Raw genomic sequence first — 19,763 nt, 5'->3', positions numbered from 1 at the left:
TAGTTGGAGATTACTAGGCAAACAAGTAAACAGATCATAAGAACAGGAACCAAAAAGAGAAACAAACCAAGCAAACAAACAAAGCAAGCTAGTAGGATTCTGCAATGATTATACATGGAGCTTAACACAATGATCTCAACCATGCTTAAGAAATAAATGACAAATATGAAAATATTTTTTTAGAATAGCAAACTATAAAAAATTGACAGATTTGAAAGTGTCAAACAGCACCTCTGGAACTATATAATGCAATAATAAATAAAATAAAATAGCCAATATTTGCACTTGACAACAGACAGCTCACATCAGAAGAGAGTTAGAGAGGGACACCAGCAGGATGGAGGTGTAGGAATTTCTAGCACTTGTTTCCTCCCAGAAACATTAATTTGAACAACTATGAGCATATGAAAATGCCTTCACAGGAGCTAAGGAGTCTAGGTGAGGGATTATAGAACCTGGGTGGAGTACAGAATAAGAAAAATGCATTGAAGAGGTTAGGAAAGAGTTTCATAAGACCTCCTTCATCCTCCCCCAAACCAGGGCAGCCCACTGTGGAAAGAAATATACTCTCTGTGTGGAATAAAGAGTAACATGAGCACCCAATTTCACTGCCGACCCTAGCACCAGGCATGCACCAGCACCAGGCTGGCCCCCTAACTCTCAGCCCATCACAACACCTAGCCAGCTTTCATTACTCCCAGGCTCCCACTAATCCAGACTCCAAGCACTCCCCAGTGCCAGGCTGGCTCCTGGGGACCCAGGCTCCCAACTGGCCCCCATGGACCCAGGCTCTCAGCCCACTCCAGTGCCAGGCCTGCATAGATTTAGGATCAAAATTGGCTCCCACAGGCCCAGGCTCATGACCTTCCCCAGCACCAAGATAGCCCCAATGACCTCAGGCTCCAGGCAGCTGCTATAAACATAAGCTCCCAACCAGCCAGCACCAGGTCAGCCCCCACAGCCCCAGCCTTCAGACCACCTTTTATGGACCCAACCTCCAGGCTGGTCCCCCATGATCCTCATGGATACAGGCTCCAGGCCAACACCCAAGGCCTCACACTCTAGGCCAGCCATGGGCAAACTATGGACCTCGGGCTGGATCTGGCCCGTTTGAAATGAATAAAACTAAAAAAAAAAAAAAAAAGACCGTACCCTTTTATGTAATGATGTTTACTTTGAATTTATATTAGTTCACACAAACACTCCATCCATGCTTTTGTTCCGGCCCTCCGGTCCAGTTTAAGAACCCATTGTGGCCCTTGAGTCAAAAAGTTTGCCCACCTCTGCTCTAGGCTCACCCTAGTGTCATGTGGCCTTCATGGCCCTAGACTCCAGGCCAACTCCCACAAGCCCAGGTTCCCAGCCTGCCCCAGACCCAGGCCAGTCTTTGTAAACCCAGATGCCAGCTCACCCCAGTAGTCCCCTGCCACAACATTTGGGACCACACACAAAGGAATGCATAAGACAATAAATATGAATTTAGAAGGCATGGGGGCCAGGAGGAAACCTTTCTCTAGTGGAGAGTGTTAGGTTAGGTGGCTCAGGAAGCGGCACAAGAAATAGAGTCCAGTGAATCAGAAAAGAAAGGAAAGGAAAAGGTATATTTCTGCATCCCCGGGAGACCCACGTACCCCAAGGACAGGGCACGTGGATTCACACCAACAGGGAGGGGGGCGCTTTTTTTATACTGCCATTGGGTGAGGGGCGGGGACATGAGCTGAGGTATTCAGTTGAGGAAGTTTCAGCTGCAGGGGTCATTGTGGATTCAGGGAGAAGCCTGTATCTGTGTCTGGCACGGTGATCTGTGAGGAATTCCAGGGGAAGTCCATTGTCTTATCACATGTATCAGATCCTGGGCTCTCTCGACCTAACAGAGAGGCTCCCTGACTTATCGGTCCTCTTTGTTTTTATTCATTTGAATACATATTTTCCCTTTAAGAGTGCACACAGGCATATCAAAGATAAAGTTTGTAAAACAATAAAAGGATTATCAGGTTAGGGGATTGCCTTGAGCCATCTGGGAAACAGCAGAGCAATATTATGCTGATTTTCAGCCCTGCTGAATACTGCATTGATATGCTAACTACTGCTAGCCTTAGCCTCCAGCAGTCCCAGGCACCCAACTGGCCCCACAGACCTAAGATCCAGGCCTGCTCACACAGAACAAGGTCCCAGGCCCACCACTACAGACTCAGGCACCAGGCCTGCCCCAATGGACCCAGAAACCAGCCAGCCCCTGTGGCTCCAAGCACCAGGCCTGCCCACATGCTGACCCAGGAACCCTATATGCCCATCCAAGGACTCTAGCAGCAGGCCCTCCCACAGACACCACAGTCAGCACACCCATATGGGCTGACTGACTGGCCAAGGGCTTTTCCTGATGAAGTCAGACTGTAAAAATGGAAAGAGGTGCCTTCTTCCTCAAAAGTGCAGACACCAATGAAGGACACAGAATCATGGATAATCAAGGAAACATAAAACCACCAAATTTAATAAAGCTACATAAAATGACCCTAAACAAATGAAGATCAATAAATTGCAAAAAAAATTTCAGAATAATCCTCTTAAAGAAATTTAGCAACAGACAACTAGACAAAATTAGGAAAGCAATGCATGAACAAAGACATAGAAACCATTAAGAACAAAACAAACAGAAGTCCTTCAGTTGAAGAATGCAATGAATAAACTGAAGAATTCAACAGCAGACTGGATTAAGCAGAAGAAAGAATTAAAGGACTAGAAGACAGGTCATTTGAAATTATTCAGTCAGAGAAACAAAAAGAAAAGAGTGAAAAAAGCCCATGTGAATTATGGAATTCTACTAACAGAAAGAATCTATGCATTATTGAAGCCCTAGAATTTGAAGAGAGGAGGAAGGAGCAGAAAGCTTATTTAAAATATAATGGCTGAGAATTTCCTAAACCTGAAGAGAGAGTTGGACATCCAGGTTCATGAAGCTCATCGATGCCCCTGAAATTTCAACCCCAAGTTATCTTCTCCAGGACACATTAAAATAAAATTGTCTAAAATCACCACATTGTTTACGTTAAAGTTACACAGTGAGGCATGTGAATTGTATCTCAGCTCCTGGTAAACAGGAGCGATTTCGATCTCCCTTTAGGAGAAGCTGCTGCCCAGAGGAGAGCTGGCCTACAGCCTCAGGCTGCCACAACCCTGGGCTGCTCCCAGGCCATGACTGAACACAGCAGCACTGCAGCCAGGCCCTTCCTGGGACCTGGAGCCTCTACAGGTAAGCTTTGCCTGGGGCTCCCTTTCAGTCAGGTCAAGACTTCCTCAGAGTAGTCCCAGCTGCAGTGCAGCCCGAAGCTGTTCCTACCCACTCCTCTCTTCCCCATTGCTAGAGTCTGACTTGCATTATGGCCTGAAGGCTCTGCCTGCCTCTTCCTGATCCCTCCCTCCTACATCTTTCCTGTGCATTTCTCCCAACACATTCACTGCTTGTCTAATCTCACCGTGGTGTCTCCTCTTCAGAGCACCCAAAGGGACATGATGTAACCAAGAGTGAACCCAGGGACATGGGGCAAGCTGTGCAAGAACACAAACAGTACGGTTTCATTCTATAAAATGTAAAGGCGGGCAACACTAAACTATTTGGGGGAGATATGCATATGTGGTAAAAGTATAGCAAAATATAAGGAAATAATAACCATGAAATTTAAGATGACAATTACATCTGAGGGAGGGAGGGGACCAGATGGAAGACAAATATACAGGGGTTCCAAAGGTCCTAGCTTTGGCTGGGTGATAAGTACATGTGGGTACCATTTATTTGCATCTAGGATACACTTGTTATTACTATCCCCTCAAACCTACTCAATATTTACTTTAAAACATAGATAATCAGTCCTAAAGAGATTTCCTGAATTTTCTGAATATACTAGTAATAACACAACAATAGCTACCATTTACTATTTACCACAATTTTATTCCTTAGTTTAACAAAAATCTTTTAAAAGTGAAAAGTAACTATTATTTTAAAAGCCACATGTAAAACAAAACAAGCTAAAATGTTAATTATTTAAAAAGTAGAAATAAATCAGACATCAGTAAAAAAAATAAATAAATAGAAGAGAGAGAGAGAAAGGGGAAAAAATGAATTCAGTCATATGATAAAGCCAGAAATTTTTGCATCTAAATTTTACAAAGTGAAAAACAGTGGTTGGGAGATGGCAGCTGCTCTATATACAGTGGTGGGTGGCAGGAACATTGGAGAGAGATGGGTGGAGTTGAGGTGTATTTTGAAGGTAAACCTCTTTAGGGAAAGGAGGATAGACTTGATGGGTTGGATGTAGGGCTTCAGGGAAAGGAGGAATCAAAGATGAGTCTTAGGTTTCTGTCTTGAGTAACTGGGTGTGGGACTGGGCATGTTGGACAATTATTGAGGGTACTACTTAGGACATATTCAGTTTGCATGTTCTGGGATGCTGGGGTCCAACCCCAGCAGGTCCAGGGGTCCCCAAAGGTGTGGATGGAGTTGGCAAAGAAGGAAAGACACAGAGGCAGCGTTCAGTTGATCAGCAGCCTAGCCAGGATCTCTAGCCAAGTTCTGGTCAGGATCTCCGGCAAAGTTCTGGTTAGGCTCTCCAGCCAGGTTCTGTGTCCATGTTCTCTTGCTAGGTTTTGTCTCTAGGTTCTGTCCAGGTTCTCCAGCCAGGTTCAGTCACCAGGTTCTAGTCAGGTTCTCTTGCCATGTTCTATCCAGGTTCTGTAGCCAGGTCTGTCTCTAGGTTCTTTAGCCAGGTTCTCTCGCTAGGTTCTGTCTCTAGGTTCTGTGTCCAGTTTCTGTCCAGGATCTTTTGCCATGTTCTCTCCAGCGAAGTTCTTCTGTCTCTAGGTTCTGTGTCTAGGTTCTGTGTCCTGTTGTCTTGTTACATCTGTATTTATACCAGTTGATTCCAATCCTATCAATCTCTATTCCAAAGATTAGGGCGTTTCTTATCTCCATTCCAGGGAGTAAAGATTATGTAGCTTAAGCATGATTGTTCATAGTTAAAGTGATTAATTACCCGCCTGGCACTTAGTTGAGGGGTTTTATTCCCTCCCTAACTTCAGGGGAAAATCCTTACCTGGGGAAACAACCTTTCTTAGAGAGGTGACCTTGGTTAAAACATAGTGCCAAGAAGGTGAGCAAACATATTAAGAACAGTATGCCATATATTCCAGGTCACTTGAAACAGCAAGGATGGACCGGCTCCCGGCACTGGGACAACATAAATTGGTATTCCAATAAGAGCCTTGGGCCAGATAAAACTATTCCATCCATCAGGACAGTGTTCCATTCATGAGAAGAGGTGATGTCATCCAGGGAGACAGCATAGAGGAGAGATGGGGCCTGAGGAACTGCAACTTTTGAAGTCACAGGAGGAGGAACTGGAGAAGAGGAAAGAGGGGGGAAAGCCACTGGGGTTGGGGAACACTAGGGGTGATGGCCACAGAGCCCCTAGATGTGAGTGTAAGAATGAGGCAGAGTGGCAGGCTGTGTCCAACACCAATTAAGATGAGGACAGCTGAATGTCCACGGGGATGTGGCAACAGAGATGTCATTGGTGATGCTCAAAAAAATGTTTTGGTGGAGAAGTTAGAAGCCAAGACTAGAATGTGCTGAGCAGTCAATGGCATGCTAGTACTCAGGGGCATACAAATCACAGTAACAAGATATTCTTTATACACTGGATGAACAATGGTTTTTAATTTAAAAGTAAGTTTTGGTCAGGGAAGGAAGGATAAACGCATCATTGGGAGTATAAGTTGGAAAAGCCACGTCAAAAGGCAGATTGCCAGTATCTGTTGAAAATAAAGATGCACTTACAATGTTTTTTGAGAAACTTATGTAAGAGGCAATAGCTGGCACATAAGGGGAGTAAAATAAAAGGGGAGCACATAAAAGACACAATCCCTGTTCTCTGTGTACCTAGAATGTGGTTGAGGAGAAGAGAGCAAAGGGGCCAAGACAAGAAGAAAAACTTGAGCACAAAGTCTAGCAAACGAAATGTCACGTGAGAAGGCAAAATGCTATGGACTTTAAAGGAGACCAGATAGTGCATTTGGTTGGGGAGATGAGGAGAGGTCTCTCAACACTTCACACATGTGGGATGTTAGAGACTTGGGCAGTGAGATACACAGGGATGAATGTGTCTGAGATGTTTGTATGAGAGGAGGTGTTGGGGGAAGAAAGCTAATGCACTGGGAGTAACTAGTAGAGGAAAGAAGCTCACTGTAAATCTGCCTCAGCCTCAGTTTACACCAGAAAGCAGAGCCTGAGACAAGGCTTTCATGCAGGGTGATGAGAAGGGAACAGGAGTAGGGGCTGGAAAAATGGAAGCAGGAACGCTAGGGCAGCCAACATAAGGATGTGTTCTTGGGCACAGCACTGCCATGGGCAGCTATGACCAAGTCCTGCTGGGACCCTCTGAGGACCATGTAGATAGATTGCATCTCAGAATTGTCCACCAAGTGATGGGAGAGGTAGCATTTCCCACCCACTCCCATCCCCCACTGGTAAAGATCTCCTCTGGAGCAGCTCCCTCTTACTTCCAGGTTTGCGTATGCATGAGTGCCAAGCAGGCCCCTGCAAGTGTCCTCCCCCAGGTGTCCTAGGCACCCCAGAGCAGGTAGAGAGAGAGATGGCTGGTGCAGCAGAGACGACTTCTCAAAGCACAGCAGTGACTGGGGAAAAGGCAGACTAGCAGGATGTAAGGTGATGTTCAAGGCTTATCCCCAACAATCCTGGGCAGTGAAGCAAAAGGAGGTAATGCCAGAAGGACAGGTCTTGGAACAGATTATGCTTGGCTGAGAAATGCAAACTTAGCAATGATAACACCTGTGATGTGCAAAGAAGGGCAGGGTCTTCTGAGAAGAGAGCCCATTGCACGCACATTCATGTCCAGGATATTATAGTAAATTGCAACTTATATGTGATGGGTGTCATGAATTTCATTGCAGGCTTTAATTAAAGTCACCCTCACAAAATAGACAATGGGCTTAAAAACATCCCAATAAAGAAACTGTGATTGAAGGTTCTAGGAAAATTCCAAAAAAAAAAAAAAAACGAGAAAGTGTCAGGGCTGACCTACTTCCAGACACTTTAAAAAGTAACAACAAAGACAATACAATGAGTTTCAAGAAGTTGCCGGAAAAATAATTCCAACTGATATAAGTGATTCTTTGAAACATGGATTGATTTGCATTCTATTGTTAATTTGCATTCATATGTTAGCAATTCACCTTTAACAAAAATATATACTGTGTGTCGAATTACTAACTAACTAGAGGCCCAGTGAGTGAAATCATGCGAGACCCAGACCTACCACACCATGAGAGCCATCAATGCACCTCCTGGTGACCAGTCATTTGGTCATTGCAGCGTTACAGCATTACCGTCACTGGCTTTTTATAATATAGATGGTATTGAGAATTCATCATGAGTATGAACATGTAAAATTTTTTATTTCATAGTTATCCTATCCTTTACATTTCTCTTTGGGAGTAAGTTTCCAATATTTATAATGAACATGCATAAAATTAATAAAGAGTATTTGTATTGAAAGAGTGGGGTTCAAGGGTTATCCCCAACAATCCTGGGCAGTGAAGCAACAGGAGGTAATGCCAGAAGGACTGGTCTTAGAACAGATTATGTTTCAAGTAAACATATTTGTAAGAACAAATATGTTTGAAATTCACATCTCTAGGCCATAGGTTGGCAGGAGGAATAGGAGATGGTTGTGTACAAGGAGCATTTAGGATGTGGACTTAACTAGACTTGACAGCAAAGTGGATAATAGGACAAGATCAGGAAACAATAAAAAGTGACTCTAGGGTTTGATACTGGAACGACATTCCAGAGGGAGGCGAGGTGTGCCAGTGCATGTCTAGAGGAGGTGGCTTTGGGTGCTGAGCATGAGGCGGGCTGTGGATGGACAGCAGTGCTTGGTGGTCTCTTACCATGACCTACAGGTTCTCTGTCCCAGAATCAGCCAGCCACAGCCCAGGCTACAAAGAACTGAAATAGAAGTTGGTGTTGTAAGTTTTGCCCCTGTCGTTGGTGAGGGTGACAGGCTGTCCCACCTGCGAGGAAGTGGCTATGAACCAGCCGAGGCAGGCGACGGACTGGAAGGTGGAGGTGGAGCCCTCTATGCCACGCAGAAAGAGAAAGGACTTCTGCGCCTTCTTCTCCTCGTACAGTTTCATTATGCTTTCCTTCTAGGAGCAGAAAGAGGCCTATCAGAGAGGATTACTGGGAAGAGGGAGCTCAACTAACTCAGCCTCAGCAGTGACTGCTTTCCCCACAGGGAGGAGCATGGCTGATGAGAGGAGGATGCCAGGTGTCAGCACAGGCAACGCTTCGGTTCCCAATAGCTTGGCTGCCCCTGAGATCCCACAACACCAGGCACTTCTGATTCTTTGAGACAACACCGTCTTTCCCAGAACAGAGTGGGGCTCATTGCGTCATGGGTGCTCCTGCTAGGCACCCATCCACAGGTTCAGATCAGTCTCACAAGATTCCCAGTCTCCAGTGGGTTTGCACATTGCAGCGTCTGTCACAGCAGAAGGATGAGCTTCATGACTGTAAAAGCTGCTTTCAGTGCAGGGACCACTGACATGAAATCTGCAGCATCCGGACTCACAATCTGCCCTACCCTGCTCTGTGTGCGGTGGCCTGAGCTCACATGGGAGTGCCCCACATCTCAGAGGGTTTCTGGGAGGCAGTTGAAGAGGACAAGGAACGTAGAAGCTGCAGTCCTGGCCTTCCTGGAATGCCTTTGTGGTGTCCTTTCTGGCATTCAGAGGATGCTCTGACATTAAAGTAAGCGTTGCACCCATTCCAAAGGGAGCAGGTATTGGCTTGGGGACTATCTAAGTCAAGTTTCTTTACAATGAATAATCCAAGGTTGAAAAATGTTATTTTTACTCAGTAATATATTAAATTAAATTAAAAGTCACAGTACTTCTCTCATTAGCTGCACAACCACTCACCTTAAGCTGCAAAGTAGGCCGGCCCTCAATTTCTGCACAGAACAGACAGAGATCTTCCTTGACTCCCAGAAATATCGGACTGCCTTTTTCATTAGAGATGTCGGGGTCTGTGCATGGCACTGAGAAAATAGTAGCTGGAAATAGGGAAATGGGGACAGGCATCAGCTCCAGGAGGCAGCAAGGCCGGTCCTGTCGTCAACACTCTGTTGCTCCTCCCAGCCCCATGCTGACCAGCCAGGTCTGCCCGGAAGGCTCCCCCAATTAGCCAGGGGGTAGAACTGCTCCATCAGAGATGGGTGGTAGAAACCCAATTCTTTTTTCCTTCCTTCCTATCAGAGCCCAGTTTCCCCAAAGTAAAGATAAAATTCGCCACCACACTTGCAGCTAACATATAAGTTGTAGCCCGTGAGCTCTAAGTGGAAGTGTAGTGCGGGATTTCCAAGAATGTCCTTTAAGGAGAGCTCACTCAGCTGGAAGGAGCACCTTTTTTTGTTAATTCTCACCCAAGGGTATTTTCCCATTGATTTTTAGAGAGGGTGGGAGGGAGGAGAGACACAGATAGAGAAACATTGATATGAGAGAGACACAGATTGTGTGCCTCCCACACATGCCCTGACCAAGGCCAGAGATCGAGCCTGCAACTGGGGTACATGCCCTTGACCTGAACTGAACCTGGAACCCTTCAGTCAGTGGACTGACTCTCTATCCACTGAGCCAAACGGGCTAGGACTGAGCTCCTTCAATATATCCTGTGGCTTCCTTCACTTAGATGACAGTTGGCATGACCTTGAGATTCACAAGGCACCATGGGCTCATCACACTGGCCTCAGCCGCCCGCTCAGGTTTCTTTCACATAATGTAAGCATGAGCAGCAGGGAAAATGGAGACAGGTTGTGTAGTCAACGCTTCCATGGAATTTGGCTGTGGTTGGCATATAGCATGGTGCGTTGTATATAGGAAAACAACAATGGTAGGAATGAAATGTGGGCATCAAGAAGAGCTTTTTAGTATTAAGCTTGGAAATATTATATCAGAGCATGTTTGTCAGTGACAGAAAAGACCCAATAGATAGACAAAGGTGGGATATGCAGGGGACAGAGGGATGGGATCAAACACTGAATCCTAGGGGAGGGAAAGAGCTGAGTTGCACTGACTTCTTCCCACAGCCTCATGAGGCATGGTTGACCCTTGATAGGAGGAAGACATATTCTGTTACCAGAGGAGAGGACACCAAGTCAGAAGAGTGTGCAGTTTGGTGGTGGAAGGTGAAGTAATTTAATCTGAGGACATGGGTAGCAATGGATGAAATTTAAGGGAGAGAAGCTCCGAGGAAAAGCAGCCTGACTGAATGGACAACCCCTTCTTGTCGACATTTTTTTTGGCCAAGGAGAACTGCCCATCCCTCACTCCTTGTTTCTAGGTACAGGGTTTCCTTTGCGGGAGGGAACCGCCTTGTCCTTCTTGCCCTCCTGTGGACACTGAGCTGGTGCCCAGAAGTAGGAGAGGCCACAGCCAAGCTCATACAGGTCAGCCCCATACCCTGTGGAGGTGGTATCCCTTTAAGAGGCAAACATTGTCACTCACCAGGTTTGACTTTTTTGCTAGAAGGAACTGCGATTAAAGTCTCTCCCTCCAGCTCCCACACCATCTGTAGAGGATCACGAATACTAAAGGTTCCTGGATGTTCCACCCCTGCCAGGTGTCGGGGAGGAAAAAGCACAAAGCACACGTGAGGTTACTATCAACTTTCAGGACTTGGGCTGCATCCTGTAATACAGTGGTTTCCCCACCCTCCCCTTCCTATTCACTGTTTTACTTCCCTCGATTTCAGTTACCCACAGTCAACTGTAGTCAGAAAATATTAAAAGGAAAATTGCAGAAATAAATAATTCATAAGTTTTAAAAATGCATACCATTCTAAAGTTGTGATGGGACCTCACATCACCCACTCCATCCCACCTGGGATGTGAATTGTCCCTTTGTCCAGCGTGTCCTCACTGTATACAGTCCCCACTCAGGAGTCACTTGATAACCATCTGAGTTATCAGATCTACTCTTGTGGTATCACAGTGCTTGTGTTCCAGTCACCCTTATTTTACTTAACAATGACCTCAAAGCTTAAGAGTAGTGATGCTGGCAACTCAGATGTGTCAAAGAGTAGCTGTAAAGTGCTGATGTGATGTGTAGGAAACAACATAATATATGTATATGGGGTTTGGTACTATCTGTGGGTTCAGGCATCTGCTGAGGATCTCGAAACATATCTTCCACAGATTGGGGCGGGGGGGAGAGGGACTGTACTGGCTGATGAAATTCTAGGGTAGATTTACTGTTCTAAGAGTGGCTTTAAGGAGAAAGGGAGGGGACCCAAGACAGGGGCTGTTTTCTGGATCAAACTGTCTGAAATCATGGTCCCCAAAGATTTACAAGGGGTATTAGTAACTTGTCCTACTCTGATTGACAGTCTCTGCGTACTAAAAAAAGCCACAAAAAATGTTAAAATTGGTCATCAGTATGTTGTTTGTTTTTTTCAATGCCCTCTTTATCAAAATAAGTAAACAATTCTAAACACACATAAGATGAGAACTAAATGCTCTGAGATTTTCAAGTGCAGCTTTCCTGATGTGAGTATTTTAGCAAATACATCTGTAGCTGAGCAAATGAGAGAACCTGGTGCCCTATTGTCCTTGGGGAGGCAGGATGGAGACCGCCATGCTGGTTTATAATTTGCCACTTACTTAGTGGGGTTTCCGCCTTGTCTTTAGGTTTTCTGTGAAGAGCATAAGGCAGATCAGATGGTGGCGAGGAGGTTGTCATCATCTGGCCTTGTGAAGGAAGGAGGGAAGAAAAACACATTATTCATTGCCCTGCCCTTCCCCTGGAAATGGATGGAAAACTTGTTTGGAGGAAGCTGCCCTGAGATCCTGTCCCAGCTGCACATGTGAGACTGAGGATGGGAAGAGCATGTTCCCAGGCCAGACAACCCCAAGTGGAAGCTCCCATCTCTTTCGGGACTGTTTGGTCCTGGCTCTCCAGGCAGTGATGGGCCTGGGGTACTCTCTACCTACCACATCTGGGGTTGCTAGGAGGTTCCAGAGTACCTCCAGGCACCTTCTAGGATGAGTTTCTGGGTTTAGAGAGGGTGTGTTCATCTCTGTTTAGTCCTGAACAGCTGGTAAGTCACCAGTTCTCCTGACTTCAAGTCTGAGCATCCTAAGTAAGTGGCAGCAAGCCTGTCTCTCTGCCCCCAGCTCCCCTGTTCCCCACCCAAACAGGCATCTCTAAGGACCCTGCTGTGGACATCCACAGGCTCCAGGTCACAGGACACATATCTCTGGGCTTCTGGTCCGGGCAGCAGTCAGCTCCCTGAGAAGACCACAGACTCCCCACAGTGAGAAGCAGTTGTTCACCACCCTCCCTGCCTCAGGACTCCCGGTGCCTGATTCTACAGTTATCCCTAGAGAGGGAGTAGGCAGCCACCCACACTCGTGGAAGCAGCCCAGCTCCTCTGATGCCCTATGCCCTGAGCCTTCGACCCCGGGTCCCTCAACCTCAGAGGCTCCTCAAGGCTAGACAGGGCCCTGAAAGAGCTGCCCACTACGTGCCTTCTGAGCAGCAGAAGTTACCTTTGCTCAAAGAGATGCTCTTGTCCCTGGACCAACACAACCTTAGGCTCCACCGCATGCAAGGGCTCCTTTAGAAAACTGATCCGGAACTCTGGCCTTCTAATGAGCTTTTAAGGTCTGGGTCATTTCCTGGTCTGGGTGTGCCACATTGTCAAAAAGGCTGGTCTGACACAGAGGTCCCGTGAGTGTCACTGGGTGACTGGGAGGCAACACAGGTGTGGCCGTTCTGGGGTCCCAGAGAGACAAAAGCAGGTCAAAAGCCAGGGAACAATGGTGAAGAAACACGGATGAGGCCAGTGCTTTGTAATCAAAAATTCCTTGGGACCGCCTTGGGGACAGAGGTGTGACATGTCACTGACTGAGCCACACCTCGTTCAAAGCATTCAGGAGTTTTACACAAGCAATATCCAGAGTTTATTCCATGTTGATAAGCTAAGGGAAGTACCTGATTAATCTTTTAATCCTCACAACAACCCTTGAGTGGCCATTAATCTTTACTTCTTATGCAAAAAACAGAGACCCTAAGAGATGACAAGACTTGCCTAAAATCACATCATCAAGTTACAAGCCAGATGTCTCTGTTCTTAACCACTGCATGGTGTTTCCAGCAGCTGAGATGTGTGACTGTGGCCCATGGTGGGTGCTGAAACCTGCACTATGTCCAACGCAGGGGAATCGTGGGCCGAAGGGACCTGGGAGGTCTGTGGCTTCCCAGCTCTGACGGGATCAGACTCGGCCTCAGCAATGGCATGGAAGGGAATCATTACCCTTCAAGCCCAATATTGTCGGTCAGCCCTAAATATTAAAAAATCCTACTCGTTCTCTGCCAAAATGTGCCTCCATGTAAACTCACAACCATAGGCTTCAGTTCTGTTCTCTGAAATCCACTGTTAACTCTCTCCCCAGAGTACTGCCATAGCGCCTCCCTGGTCTCCCTGCCTCTGTTCTCACCCGAGGAGTGAAATGTCCACCGGCCAACATCAGGGTCAAAGGTGTAGTGTGGTCATAGCACTCCCCTGTCAGAACTCTCCAATGGCTTCATCACACCCAGAGTAGTAACCGAATCCTTGAGCATGACCCACCCCTGCCCCTGCCCCTGCCCCTGCCCCTTTGACTCTCTGCTCCAGCTGCGCTATCACCATACTGTTGTCTGTATCTATGTGTCATATCTCTATATTTTTTTTCTTGCTTAATCCCTTTACCTTTTTTCACCAAGTCCCTCCCCACTGACAGCTATCAGTCTGTTCTGTGTATCTATGCTTCTGTTTCTATTTTGTTTGTTAAATTATTTTGTTGATTAGATTCCACATATAAGTTAGATCAGTTGGTATTTGTCTTTTTCTGACTGGCTTATTTCACTCAGAGTAATAATTTCGAGGTGCATCCATGCTGTCACAAATGGTTAGACTTTCTTCATTTTTATAGCCAAGTAGTATTCCAAGATGTAAATGTATTACAGCATTTTTACCCATTCATCTACTGATGGGTACTTGGGCTGTTTCCAGATTTTGGCTACTGTAAATAATGCTGCAATGAACATAAGAGTGCATATATTCCTTTGAATTAGTGTTTTGTGTTTCAGATATATTCCCAGAAGTGCGATCACTGGGCAAAAGATAGTTCCATTAAAAAAAAAAGTGTTTTTTTTTAAGAGAGAAACATCTATTGGTTGCCTTCCACACATGCCACACTTATTGATTTATTAATAGTCATTCAGACAGGCATGAGGTGATATAAACTTTTACAGCAAAATAAACCATCAACAAAATAAAATCTCACCCCACTGCATGGGTGAATCTGATACATCTGATAAGGGGTTCATTTCCAAAAAAATATTAAAAACTTATACAACTCAACACCAAGAAGACAAACAACACAATTTAAAAAAAAAAAAAAAAAAGGCAAAGGATCTCAATAGACACATCTCCAAAGAGAACATATAGATGGCCAATAGACACATAAAAAGGTGTTCAACATCACTGATCATCAGAGAGATGCAAATTAAAATGCACGTATGATCTTATCACCTACATGCCAACTCCATCCGGCTAGGGCACTTGTCTGTCTCATTAACTATGTGCTTTGTTTCAGTAATGGTGTCTGGTCCATAATTAGAATTCATTAATATTTGAATATACAAAGGACTGAATGAAGTGTTCCCATGAGTAACAGGAAAACTGGGAGCAGAAAAAGGGAGTTGTGGTAAGGGACTAAGGATGCTCTTCTACCCCATGTCAGGGCTGAAGTCCCCTGGGAGAACCTCTCAGACAAGTAGGGGAGACTAGATGCTTTGTTTCCAACTGGAGAGAACTCTGGGCCCACCTTGGCTCTTTGGCCAATGCCAGGTGTGAGGAGGGACTTCTGGGGAAAATTTGGCATGGTTCCAGCCTTGTACCCAGGAGGCCATATATGTCAGTTGGCCCAAGAGCACCCAAGTCAGTGCCCATCACTCTAGTGTACTTATTAATAGAGCCTCTTCCACTCTCCTCTGTGACCACAACTCTAGGGAAATGACCGACAATGGAAAAGCAGAAGAGACGCAATTCTACAATTTTGTAGGAACCCTGAAAGATGAAAGCTCAGGGAATGTCGTGCTGTTGCCAGGAAGAAATATAATCTCTGACACCAACATGGTCACTCAGAGGCTGGAGGCATCTCAGCAGAGGGGGAGGAGGTTGGACAACGCCTATGGGCCCTGGGAGTCAGCACTATGTTTGGAAAAATAGTATCCCAACATCTTTCTTCAAATCTTGGGGACAAGTAAAAATATGATGGAAAGACTACATGGGTTAAATGTCTGAGGAACCACATTGCAGAGAACAAAGTTCACTGATATGTGGGAAGGACCCATGTTCCATCAAAAGTTAGACAAGATAAGTCTGCAAAATCAATGTGCTCTCAATGGCTGGGAGGCCTATGAAATTATGGCTTGTGAGTTCCTGGGAAGCCCATGGCCATGTCAGAGCCCCCACCCAGATGGGGCGGTTACTTCTCAGTGAGCTGTGTGCCAGCATCGTGCACTGTAGTGTGGAGAATGATTTCTAATCATGAGGCCCTATTTGTACAGCCCCTCCCAGCAGTGAGGCCTGCAGACACCTGAGTTTGGGAAGATACCACCTTCCCAGCAATCCTTGCTCAGGGTGTATGACAAGTCATGGCCGCTGCAGCTGACATTCTCCTCACAGAAAGCCTCACTGAGCCTCAGGCAGCAGGAACCCGCGGGCACCAGTGCATGAAGCAGCCCTCACAAGGCAGAACCACCTTCCTCCCCCACTTGTGTAAAGCTAATTTAAAAAAATGCTTAAAGTGATAGGAGGGTCACAAACCAGGCCTGAACAAGGAGGGCCACCCACACCTTCAAGAGCAAAACCAGGAAGTTAGTCATCATCCTTGAGTTTGAGGAAAGAAACTGTAGGGGACTGTCCCAGGGCCAAGGACTGGATGCTGATGCTGCAAAATGACGCACAGCACAGTTATTCCTAAGAGCGAAGCCCTCAGTAGGTGCGGCAGGGGTGGGCCTCCTGAGACTGTGCAGCTTCTGCTGCTCCTGGTCCAGCGGCAGCATATGCTCTGCCAGCCTCACACCAGGAAAAAACAGGCCAGGGTACAGTCCTCCAGGTCCTCAGAGGAGGAGTGCAAGCTGCTTCTCCACTCCAGGGCACCTCCTGGCAAGGCCAGCTCCTGGCACCCTGCCCATGTGGACCCTAGATCACTTCTCTAGATTGGCGGTGAAGGGAGCCTGGCTCAGAGGCTCCAGGGCTCTGAGCTAGCAGATGCGCAGTGTGTCTTCCAGGTAGGAAGCTGAGGCAATGCCCCTATGGTGTGCCCAGCCCCTGTCAGACTCAGCCCTCCAGGCTGCTGAACCAAGAGGAGAGGGACTGGTAGGTAATGTCCCAGTCTCCCCTCCTCTGGTGGGACCATGCCAGGGTTTCTCAGAGGGTTCCCTGTCCCAGTTGCCCACAGCCCTGACCAGCACTACAATTCCCTTCATTGAGTTTCTTGAGATCCTCTCCTCAATGAGTTTCCTCGTTACCTTGGGAACAATCCACTCTAAGGTAGCAGTTTAGTGTCAAAAGCAAGAAACTTATATTCAAACTAGAAGCCGAGTGCATGAAAATTCATGCAAGAATAGGCCTTCCTTCTCTGGCTGCTGGCACCAGCTTCCCTCTGGCACCGGGACTTGGGCTTCCCTCCTCCGGCCGCTGGCTGGCACTGGGGACCCAGGCTGCTTCCCTCCTCTGGCTGCCTACCAGCACCTGGGACCCGGGCTGGCTTCCCTCTGGTCCCATCTAGGTCAGGAAGGAATGATGCCCAGAAGACATCTGGTCTAATTAGCATTTTACCCTTTTATTATTATAGATGATGTATGTTCGAAATGTGGCTTTGCAACTTTCAGATTTGTGTCCTGGGCAAAGTTCTTTCACATCTGTGATCAGGTCAGGTGACTTCCATGACAGCAGTGTGCCTTGCTGGACCGTGCAGGTTAAAGGACACTATGCAGACCCCCAAACGTGATAGCTTACCACGCAACTGGCCTATTGAGGCCCCCACATGTGTCACCAGACCCCACACTGCCTCTACCAGCCTTCTGGCTGTGACCACCAGTGGATCACCCTAGTCTTCACCTTTGAGCTACTTCATCAGCCTACCTGGCCACATAAAGACACCCTCATGTTCACATCCTATAACCTCCCCAGGATCCTGGCTGCAGGGGACCATAAATGGCCGTTACACTCTTGTCCTGGGTGGCCACACAGCCTCCTCCTCGGGAGTGTAAAATCATGAAGCCCCCACAGGCAAATGTGCAGCAGGTGTCCCTAAGTCAGAACTAGGGTTCAAAATCCAGCTGGGCCTACGAGGAGGAGCCGCCCCAGGTGGCCATCAGCATGAGCTCTCTTCCATGCTCTCAGAAGGAGCCTACGACATCACCGCTGTGCTCCCTCTACAGGACTGACCCACTTGGATATCTTGAGGGAAGGGGTTCAGTGTCCTGCCATTGGGCACAAAGAAGCAAGCATCCAGGACACATTGGGATTAATGCAAAGTCACTCACACCACATGAGGGTCCTTTCAGATTCCTCATTTCATCCTGTAAACACACGGAGCTCTGTGTGGCCAGGCACTTGGTCCAGAGTGATGGGGTTGGAAGGAGGCATTAGAGGTGATACCCAATAGCCCAAGGCCTATACATACCTCTCCCTAGTATGGAGGTGACATCTTTTATAGTCAAGGGATAGAGTCCCCTGAGAAGGGACATTGTGTCAAATATGAAGAAGAAAACTTCTCTGTGCAAGAAAAGGACTCTGTAGGGATAAAGTCTGTAGATAAAGGCTCCCCTCTTTCTTCAGGTAGCCAAACTAGATCCGGCTTGGGATTTCATTTCTTAGTCCAGAGATTTTCAACCGGTGAGACATAAGAATTTTTATAACATGCAATACCTATTTACTTAGGGGCACTGACCTCATTTCCGTTAGATTGTGAAATAAAATTTAAAAAATGACAATAGCCAACAGAACAATAGCCATCCGGTGTGAATAAATAAAAATTATACCCATTTTTGTCCTAGCCATTTTGTCTCAGTGGAGAGAGCGTCAGCCTGCGGACTAAAGGGTCCCTGGTTTCATTCCATTCAAGGCACATGCCCGGGGTTTCGGGCTAGGTTCCAGCAGGTGATGTGCAGAAGGCAACCAATTAATGGTTCTCTCCATCATTGACGTTTCTCTCCCTCTCACTTCCTCTCTGAAATATATATATATATATAATACCTATTTTTGTCAGATCAGCAAAAATATACATTTTTTGATATGCCACAGAATTTTAGTAATCAGTTTATGTGTGGCATGAGATGGAAGAGGTTGAAAATCACTGCCTTAGTCCATTCATATCTCTTCTTCACCACTCAGGTCAAGGTCTAACATAGACACCTCAGCCCCACAAATCCTTCCCAACTCCTGTAACATCATTTTCACCATTCAACTTGGTTAGTGTTCACACAGAGGAAAATTACTAGATGGAATTGTCCTTGTTGTGACCATCCTTGATATTCAACGTGTGGTCCATGGACCAGCAGCATTGGCATCATCTGGCAGCTTGTCAGAAATGCAGAATCTCAGGCCCCTCCCCAGACTTAAAGAATCAGGGGCTCAAATAAAGGGACATTAAAGCCACTATGCGTTCTGTGATGAGATGGCACATGCCATGCCAGTACTCTAGTCACACACCACACCAAGAAAGAAACCTGCCTGGGGCCAGGGAGGGGGCAAGTAAGCCAGATCTAGACCAACCTCACCTCTGCAAACTCTGAGCTGTCCTGGCACTGAGCCAAGGAGGAGAGGCAATGGTGTCAAGAGAATCAGTCATTGCTGGAAGGCTGAGGGCACGCACAGACCCTCACAGGAATTTTACTTTGCATAAGTATAGCTTTACGTAGACAGGAACTCTCAAACGGTATTTGGTCTCATGGGAGCCAAACATTTGCTATCAAAAGCCAAGAGAAAGTCTCTCTAGAGGAGGGCACAGACACTCAATTTTACTAAGATAACAAGCCGCAATAGTTGGAGATTACTAGTCAAACAAGTAAACAGATCATAAGAACAGGAACGAAAAAGAGAAACAAACCAAGCAAACAAACAAAGCAAGCTAGCAGGATTCTGCAATGATTATACACGGAGCTTAACACAACGATCTTAACCATGTTTAAGAAATAAATGACAAATATAAAAATATTTTTTAGAATAGCAAACTATAAAAAATTGACAGATTTGAAAGTGTCAAACAGCACCTCTGGAACTATATAATGCAATAAAAAATAAAATAAAATAAAATAAAATAAAATAAAATAAAATAAAATAGCCAATATTTGCACTTGACAACAGACAGCTCACATCAGAAGAGAGTTAGAGAGGGACACCAGCAGGATGGAGGTGTAGGAATTTCTAGCACTTGTTTCCTCCCAGAAACATTAATTTGAACAACTATGAACATATGAAAATGCCTTCACAGGAGCTAAGGAGTCTAGGTGAGGGATTATAGAACCTGGGTGGAGTACAGAATAAGAAAAATGCATTGAAGAGGTTAGGAAAGAGTTTCATAAGACCTCCTTCATCCTCCCCCAAGCCAGGGCAGCCCAGTGTGGAAAGAGAT

At 46.2% G+C, this 19,763-nt stretch overlaps 1 protein-coding gene across 4 annotated transcripts in view; it reads right to left on the bottom strand.

Annotated features, from left to right (window-relative positions):
- Window positions 1-7,441: 7,441 nt before the first annotated feature.
- The window catches only part of LOC118657549 (interleukin-36 beta-like), a 31,702-nt gene continuing 19,380 nt past the window's right edge, over window positions 7,442-19,763 (bottom strand). Inside the window, exons 1-5 of one of the 4 annotated variants that reach the window (XM_036311665.1) lie at window positions 12,621-12,757; window positions 11,733-11,819; window positions 10,579-10,686; window positions 8,995-9,128; window positions 7,442-8,220 (exon numbers count right to left, since the gene is read on the bottom strand). In XM_036311665.1, the coding sequence (XP_036167558.1) occupies window positions 8,011-8,220; window positions 8,995-9,128; window positions 10,579-10,686; window positions 11,733-11,819; window positions 12,621-12,678 (597 nt within the window). In that variant the 5' untranslated portion in view covers window positions 12,679-12,757 and the 3' untranslated portion in view covers window positions 7,442-8,010. Of the gene's footprint in view, window positions 8,221-8,994; window positions 9,129-10,578; window positions 10,687-11,732; window positions 11,820-12,620; window positions 12,758-19,763 lie in introns of those variants that run through there. The other 3 variants (XM_036311666.1, XM_036311667.1, XM_036311668.1) reach the window with 3 other exon arrangements.

Source organism: Myotis myotis, unplaced genomic scaffold (assembly GCF_014108235.1).
Source record: "Myotis myotis isolate mMyoMyo1 unplaced genomic scaffold, mMyoMyo1.p scaffold_m19_p_59, whole genome shotgun sequence".
In the NCBI taxonomy this organism is placed as follows: domain Eukaryota; kingdom Metazoa; phylum Chordata; class Mammalia; order Chiroptera; family Vespertilionidae; genus Myotis; species Myotis myotis.
This window is presented reverse-complemented; position numbering and strand designations above follow the sequence as displayed.